Source organism: Chrysochloris asiatica, unplaced genomic scaffold, assembly GCF_000296735.1.
Source record: "Chrysochloris asiatica unplaced genomic scaffold, ChrAsi1.0 scaffold00050, whole genome shotgun sequence".
Lineage (NCBI taxonomy): Eukaryota > Metazoa > Chordata > Mammalia > Afrosoricida > Chrysochloridae > Chrysochloris > Chrysochloris asiatica.
The window spans coordinates 5,833,604-5,842,293 of record NW_006408568.1 but is presented as its reverse complement, the minus strand read 5'-3'; the positions used below and the strand labels follow the sequence as shown (position 1 = coordinate 5,842,293).

The 8,690-nt window shown below is 49.3% G+C and overlaps 1 protein-coding gene across 1 annotated transcript in view; it reads right to left on the bottom strand.

Annotated features, from left to right (window-relative positions):
- Window positions 1-1,586: 1,586 nt before the first annotated feature.
- The window catches only part of LOC102839083 (tetraspanin-11-like), a 67,222-nt gene continuing 60,118 nt past the window's right edge, over window positions 1,587-8,690 (bottom strand). The window contains exon 7 of the mRNA XM_006862684.1: window positions 1,587-1,646. Coding sequence (XP_006862746.1) covers window positions 1,587-1,646 — 60 coding nt within the window. The remainder of the gene's footprint in view (window positions 1,647-8,690) is intronic.

Below are 8,690 nucleotides of genomic sequence, written 5' to 3'. Positions count from 1 at the left end.
AGGGTCGCTGTGGGTTGGAACTGACTCAATGGCACTTAACAACAACAACATGGTTGTCTTGGAGTCTTGGTGTGGTGCTGTAGGATAAGCACTGGACTGCTAACCACAAGATTGGCAGTTTAAACCTCCTAGTTGCTCCTTGGAAACTCTAGAGGATCGCTATGAATCAGAACCAACTCCATGGCACGTAACAACAAATGGCTGTCTTATGACTTGATACCTGTTCTTTAGAAAACTTCCAGCAACTGCAGTCTCTAGAACGATTTTCCTTTTGTTCTCCCCTAGTATTTGAGAGCCTCTCCTGGGTGCTGTAAATGGTTAACCTGCTTGGCTGCTAACTGGAAGGGTAAAGGTCTGAATTTACCCAGAGGTGTCTTTGGAGAAAGGCCTGGTGATTAACTTTCAAAAACTCAACCATTGAGAAACCCTGTGGAGCACAGTCCAACTCTGACACAACTGGGGTCACCATGAGTCAGAACTGGCTTGAGAACAACTGGTTAGTATTTGGGAAAGTTCTTTTTGAAGACTGACCACCTAGTTCAGTGGTGCAAGAGAGAAGCAACGGAAGGGACTGGGTTTACTCCAGAGTGGTGGAAAAGGCACAGAGGACCCGAGGAGGTAAGAGAACCTGAGAAAGTGAGAGCGAACACAGAGCATCTCTCTCCTCAGAGGTTCACCTCCCCCGGTGTGCTGACTTTTCACCGTCTGTGATTTGATCTCACATTGGCAAGAGTTTGACACTCGTCAACATGAAAGAGCTGAAGAGGATTTTTAAAAAAATGGATGTACTTGAGCACCAGAGCAGGGGATCCCTAAGGGGGCATGTTAGTAATCTGTGAAACTGCTACACTGGAGGTTGGGGCTTGGGGCCATGCTCCTAGATGGGTTTCTCTAGAGAAAACCCCAATGGGGGTGGTCCAGGGCTCTGCTCCCAATGCAGCAGGTACTGAAGTAGCCAATTCCCCCACCTTGATAGATGCCCATCTGCTCTGACATTCCCTACCAGCCTCCAGCCTAGCTCTAGCTCTTGGGCTGCCTCACCTTGGGACTCCACCCACAGACCCTACAGGAAGGACCAAGGCTGTCAGAACACTGATGTCTCACTGAGGGGCTTGAGGGATGGCAGAACAAAGCCATGGGGTCTTTGGGAGAAGAGCTGGATCTAACTGCCCCACCCTGATACATTTGCCCAAGGGAGAGCAAAGCTCAGTGAGGGTTCCTCAGAGCAGGTGGGGCTGCCTCCCTCAAACAGGAAATCTGTACTGAAAGCAGGATCCCAGAGGGACAGAGGGCTCCATTCCAGGTACTGGAGATGGAGAGAGCAGACTGCCAGTCCACGGAGCCTGCTGTCTCCTGGCAGGATCTCTCTGCCCCTGCCCAGGGGCCTGACAACGAATGCTCAGTCATGGAGGGAGGGGTCGAGGAGCAGCAGGGTGGTGGTCTTAGGCACTTCGTGGGTTCCTTGGGGGCTGAGCAGAGTCGGTGGAGTCTAGGGTCCTAGTTGAGCTGACGCCACACCCCAGGCTTGGCAGAGGGGATCTGGGCCTCTGACCTTGGAGGAGCAGTAGGAGGGGATGGAGTGGCCATTAGTAAAAATGCAACTGGATCCTCCGGTGCAAGCAGCAGGTGAGAACCATCCCGCAGATCTGCCAGGTAGAGAGAGGAGAGGAGCAGAGAGCATCAGAACCCCTTGAATCTGCCCCAGAGCAGTGCTTCCTGGGGGTCCCCTGGGATGGAGCTTACCTAACAAGGGCCCAGGTGATGCAGGGCTACCCACTACCAAGAAGAGCCTCTCTCTGTTGAATGTGCAGGAGTCGCCTGAGGACCTTGTTAAATGGCAGGCTCCATTCTGGTAGGTCTGGGTGTGCACTGGAGACTGCTTTTCTAACTAGCTCCTAGTTGATGCTGGAGGTCTGTGGCCCTAGATCTTCCTGGATGACAGGATTGAATTCAGTCCCGAGGGGCAATGTTTTCAATCTCTCAGAGCCGAGCAGCTTTTTTGTCTAGGAGAGAGTCTGTCCATATCTTACTGTTCTCAGACCCCAGAGCAAAACATAGTCAATTCTCTGGCTGATCTGCAGAAGCCTTGGGGAAACTGAGGCTTTGGTAACCAGGGCAGAAATGAGGGTAAGTCTAGATATGTATTGCTACCAAATCATCAAAACATTTATTAAACAAAAATAGCAAAATGTGAAGCTCTTGTTTCTTGAGTTATACTCCATCTAGCTGTATATACTTTTGAAGGTGGTGTGACTGTTCGGCGGTAGAGGGAGTGGCCTTGGTTGGACGCCATCTCTGTAACTCTTCCTCCAAGAATTCTATGTTATTTGATTTACATCAAATAGTAGTTTTGGCATCCTCTAGGGACTCAAATTGTGTTTTGTTTAAATGTTCTTTGAGTTTGGGGGACAAAAAGAAGTCTGAAGGGGTAATATCAGGGCTGTAGGGTAGACGGGTAAGGTTTTCCAATGAAATTCTCACAGGACAGCCCTTGTGATTCTCAAAGAATGAGCAGGTATGTTGTGATGGGAAAACATTTCTCAGCACAACTCTCCTGGCCTGTTTGTCACCAATGCAGCTTTTGATTTTTAAAAGAACTTCTTCATAATAAGCCCCCATGATCGTCTTGTGTCCTTCGAGAAAAATCTATCAAAATTACCCTTTTGGGATTCTAACAAATAGTCACCATAACCTTCTGAGCTGATCTCTTTGCCACGAATTGAACAGGGCTAGCAGTCCCCTGAGAAGCCACTGTTTTGATTGGACCTTGTTTTTGAAGGTCCCTTAATGAGACAAGACAAGCATGTTACTGAGAGAACTTGTCTGCAGCCATCCACTGATGTGTTTAAACAGGCTTTGTTTGGAATAAACTCGGGCATGAATGAACTAGAACCCTAGCTAGTAGCAAGACTGACTTAATCTCATAAATCAGCTTGGATGAGGTACCACGCCTGGGCCCCAAGCATCCTGCCTCATAGTCCTCTTTTACATTCAACAGCTGGCGGGGGGTGGGGGGTGGGGAAGGGGTGTCAGAAACACCTGTCCAAACTCATGCACTCTTCCCCCAGTGGTCTACACTGCAGAACCTTTACTTCTCCGCCTCGTTCTTCATTTTTCCTCCCCCTTCCCTTCTGTTCTTCCTCTCCTCCCCGCTCACCAGGGAGGTGCCCAGCACACCAGCTCTCTGGAGAGACCTGGTACCCAGGATTGATCTGATCCGGGGTTTGATGACCACTGGTTGTTGACTACCCACAGGATGGGGAACACTGGGTTAAAGGAGGGACACAGCGGGTATAGCAAACAATGCCCCAGCACCCCAACTTTTCAAACAGCTGCTCTGATCTGGCAGTGCCAGAGAGACTGGATGCACGGGGTCAACTTGGGGAGGTGAGCAGGCTGGGGAAGATGGGCATATGCTGGTAAGCTTTGTGTTTCTCTTGGTTTAAGGACATCTCAGAGGATGAGCCCACCTTCCTCATTCCCCACATCCAATCTGATTTGGGATGAGAGGTGAGCACAGCAGAGGCCGATGAATCAGTGATGCTGAGAGTGGTGTTAATCCGCTGCAGGGACTCAGTCACAAGCTGGAAGGCGGCTTAACAACTTATCTCATCCCCACACTGGTTTTAAGCAGGTGGCAGTCACAGCCTGCCACCCAGGTGTCCTGCAGCCTTTTCCTTGTCCCCATCTCATGGTTTGATGACACTGTGGGGGTTATTGGGATGGTTCTCATCTGGCTAAGAAGGGAACTGCTCGGCCAGAGCAGACTTGGTTGTCATGACTGAGTCCACGCTTCCTGGCATGTATGTTCTCATTCCAGAAGTGCCAGCATAGCCGAGCACCGAGCATGTGTGCTTGTGTGTGAGGTGTGTTCCCAGGTACCTCCCGGAGAGGATGCTCTCACCAAAGTGTGTGCACGTGCACACACATCTATGAGCAGGTACATGTGTGTGCACACAGCCCATTCTGGTTCATGCAGAGGTAATGGATGTTCTCATCAATGTGTGTGTGGGTCTGCGTATATGCCCCCACACATGTGAACACACACTGCCCTGATTCATGCAGAGGGGTAATGGATGCACTTATCTATGTGTATATATGTGTATATACACTCACACACAGACACACACACATACCCTGGTGCATGCAGAGAGGTAAGCACACGTGCACATGCATGCACACACAGACACACACATCCCGGTGCATGCAGAGAGGGTAAGGGATGCTAACCTATCAGATCTGAGTAAGCATCAGCACCTTGTTTCTGATAGAGGACAGAAGAAAACAAACAGCATGAAAGGTCCCACACAGATGTGCATGACACGTTAACTGCAGAAGCAGGCAGGGTTGGAGTGGGGTGGGCTGCTGAGGTCCAGCCTACCTGGACACAGCCTGTGGGCCACATGGGGGACATTTGAACAGGACAAATGCCATGTGTTTAGCTTCTCACAGGGTTTCTGAGCCAGCACCCAGCTGTCATCAGAGAGCATCAAGGCAGGGCCAGGGCTCTGAGAGGCCATTCCAAACAGATCTCTTGGGTTCCCTTTTAATGACCCAATGCTGGATGTCTTGTGAGTTTCCTGGGCTCTGAAATATGTTTTCATCCTCGATACCAAGGGGCTTCAAAATATTTGTGGAAAATTTCCATTATTTTTTATTTGAAAGGTTTTCATTTCCCACAAACCTTTGGAAGAAGCCCTCTTGTATGTGGGATGTTGGGGCGGTGGTAGGTGCACTTCTATTTGGGGCTTGCACTAATGACTGTGTGATCTCGGGCAGAGTTGCATCCTTCCCTGAGCTTCAACTTCCCCTTCAGTCATGAGGAAAATCTCCAGTCTGTCTGGTCCCTTGTGAGATTCTTTAGAAATAAGGACGACATTCTAAAGGAACCAACCTCCTGGCCCCCTCACCCCATGTTACTATATAAACCAGAAATGTAACCAGCTCCGCCTTGCCCCCAGAGGCTTGGAGAGGCCAGGCTGTTGGCTCCCCCGGCCCTCAGGATGAAGGTCACAGTTCCACATCAACCATCCAGGGCTGCCCCCTTACCCTGTCACACCTCCCTCTCCTGCTACATCTCTTGTTCAGCTCCTTCAAGTTTTCATTGCACATCACTTCCTCAGAAGCCGTCCCTGGCTGCCCATGACTGGTTAGTGCCCTAGATTCACACTAGCCACAGCCCCTCCACCTGCACTAAAACTACCTGGCCCCTGTGCTTCCTCCCCTCAAATGATAGTGCTGTGGGGGTAAGGAACTGCCCCCTGGGTCACTTCAGCACTGGGCACAGCCTGGCACATGTAGGCATTCCTGGCAAGCAGACAGACCCCATGTCCCTCAGCCTTCTCGTTACGTTCCAGGGATTCTGGGAACAGTAGGAAAAGGTATGCGTGTATGTTGGTGGTGGTGGTGGTGGTGGTGGGTGGAGTGTCACTGCATCCTTTGTAGTTACAAGTCTTCCAGCCAAAACAGTCTAGAAATTAGCTTCCAAAGTTTTCTCAAAGCAGAGTTACCTCCAGCGTCCATCCACAAGAGGTGAAACTGCAACAAAGAGGCCCAGAGTCCGGTATTGGTTGGCTTGGCCATAGTGTTCGTGTGATCCCTAACAAGTGACTTGGGATGGCTGGGCTTGGTGTCCTCACATGTGTGGGAATGAGGTGGGCTTCGTGGGTACCATTTGGGTCACCTGGGGTGGGGGTAGAGCAGACTCTCAAAAGTCCCCATGCACAGCCAGCATCTTAGGAGGTGGGGCAGGAGGAAGTGCAGCAGGGCAGACCTCAGTAGTTCTAGGGGAACTCTGAAGTCCTTCCAGGTCCACTAATCTATGATTTGGGGGTACACCTCTGGACCCCAATTGTTCTCCCTAGGTCAGAAACTCCCTCCAGTGTAGTGAGTTCCACAAGGTCGCACTGAGGAGGCCTCAGGTTCTTGCTGAAATGAGCAAGTGCACTCCCAGAATGCATCATCTCAAAGGGCACATTTCAGCAAGGGTAGGCAGTCCTCTCAGCTTCCCTGCCAGCCCCCAACCTCTGCTCCAACATGCAGCAACTTCAGGGACTACTGGTTGGACAACTACAATCGTTGGAATAATCCCACTTGTTTCTAGTCTGTCCTTGAGCTGCTCAAGAAAGTCCGATTCTTCTCCCATGTGACTGCCCTTGGCTGTTTAAAGACAGTGATGGTGCTCTCTCCTCCCAGCTAACCACTCTGCACCCTCTGACTGCCCCCACATTTAATTTCCAGGCCCCACTCAGCCCTTGCTCTCCCTCTGGGCCAGTGGTCCTCAGCCTTAATTTCACATTAGAAAACAAAAAAAATCAAACCAGTTACTGACTCATGAGGACCATGTGTTTCAGGCTAGAACCAGGCTCCATAGGGTTTCCAATGGCTGCGATCTTTCAGAAGTAGATTAGTAGGCCGTTTTTCCAAGTTGCTTCTGGGTAGTAGGCTTGAACCATCAACCTTTTGGAACCACCGGTGCCTGATGCCAGTCCCAGATCATTTTATTGAATTGTTCTGGGGTACAACCAGATCTGTGGGTGGTTTTAGCACCCACCTAGTGATCCCAATATGCAGCTGAGGTTGAGGACCACTGCCTTACAGACCCTCCAGAGATCTGCTCTTTCCTGGAGGGTAGACCAGACTAGAGCCTCCAAGTGGCACTGTATTGTAGGCTTGATTTTTGTTCATTTTGAACTTAAATGTAAGAACTTAACTCTGTTAAGTATTAAATGTTGGTTTCAGCACATCTTTCCCACTGATCAAGTGATTTTTCAACCCTGGCTTTATCATTCAACGAACCAGCTATCCCTGCAGATTTGGTCAGACATTAGAGTGGATTAACATGCTTTCTGGGTCTTCATCGAAATCTCTGAGGAGACCCTGATGAGACAGCTCCAGTACTGAAGCCCTTTTGCCTGGCTGTCATTAATCCACTCATCTGTCTTCTTGCAGTTGTGTTATCCGACCTGCCACAATGTCTCTTAAGCATATTAGTGTCTGGTCCATGTTCCTGTGGCAACAAGTGACATGTTGTCAAATACCTGACTGAAAGAGGGCTTCATTATGTTCACGGCATTTTCGGCTTGGCTTTCAGAATGTTCACAAATCAACTGCTGTAACATCCCAGAACATTGTAGTACATCAAACTCAGGAAAATTGGCCACTGAGGTATGATCCTTACCAAAAAATCACAGAATGTTGGCGCTAGAAGATTCCTTAGAGATGATCTAGACAGGCAGTTTTCAAACTGTATTTAAAACCCAATGCTCAGGGCTATGGAGAGGAGTGAGAGGTAGGCCCTCAACTATGTGTGGCTCCAGACCCCAACTCCTGCTTCAATTGGGACTTGCTATGTTTCATGTGCTGGGCTGCTGTTTAACAAAAGCTTGAAAATGACAACTCCAGTCCAATCTCTCCATTTTACAGATAAAGAGACTGAGGCTTAGAGAGCAAACATGATTTCCCAAGGTCATGACTTGGAAGGGTGGAAGGGGTATCAAATTCCTGGGCCTTCTGATTTCCTCTAGTTGCTGGTGTGGTGTAGTAGGATGAGCAGTGAACTGCTAACCACAAGGTCAGTGGTTCAAACCCATGACTTGTTTCTTGGAAACCCTATCCTGGGTCATTATGAATGGAAACCGATTTCATGGCATTTAACAACAATGGGAACATTGTGGTACCATCTTGGGTTTATATTTCCTGAACTTTAGGAGGTCTTTTGTGTCTGGGTGTGTGTGGGGAACGTGCCAGCCATGCTCTGGTCGGAAGGATGACTGAGAGTGGGTCCCACCTCTTCCTCAGAGCTGTTGACCTGGAGGACTTGGGAAGCTCAGTTGCTAGCATTGGCCAGCAGAGGGAGCACTAACCCGAGGCTTGGCCACTGCAGGGCCGGCGTCAGCGGAATAATGGGAATCATTGGGCAAGGGGTTGAGAACCACGGCCTTGGCCAGGTGAAGGAAGCTCTCTCTCAGGAACACTTGGTGAAAATTCACAGCAAGCCTTGGAAGAACCAAGACGTCTCAAGATGGAAGGTTGTGAGTGGGGAGGAGGCATGTGTGGGCGTGAGGGTACACTGCCCAATGACAGGGCTATTTTTTGTGTGTGCAGCTTCTACAAGCTCAGTGGAGTGAGAGAGAGAAAAAGTGACAAAAGTGACGCAGGCCTGGCCCTATCCATGCAGAGCAGGCTCCCTCAACGCTGATTGTTGAGGGCAGTTCCTTCCCAGCCTCAGCCTGTCCTGGGGAGGTAAAAATAACAACAACAACAACAACAACAACAAAACCCATGCCACCTGGGGCTTGTTGACCCTACAAGTACATGCAGGTGAAAGGTAGCAGGCCGGTTTAGCCAGGGAATAAGGAGGATTTTAAAAAAATATAATATGCCCAAGGAATCTGTACCTGGACCAAGAAGAAGCAGTTGTTGGAAGAGAACATGGGAACACTGAATGTTTTAAAATTAAGAAAGGTGTGCGACAAGTTTCTATTCTTTCACCATACTGTATGCTGAGCAAATCATCATCTGAGAAGCTGGGTTATATGAAGAAAAACGTGGCATCAGGATTGGAGGAAGACTCAGTAACAACCTGTTATATGCAGATGATACAACTTTGTTTGCTGAAAGTGAAGAGGACTTAAAACATTTTCTGATGAAGATCAAAGAGCACAGCCTTTGGTATGGATTACATCTCA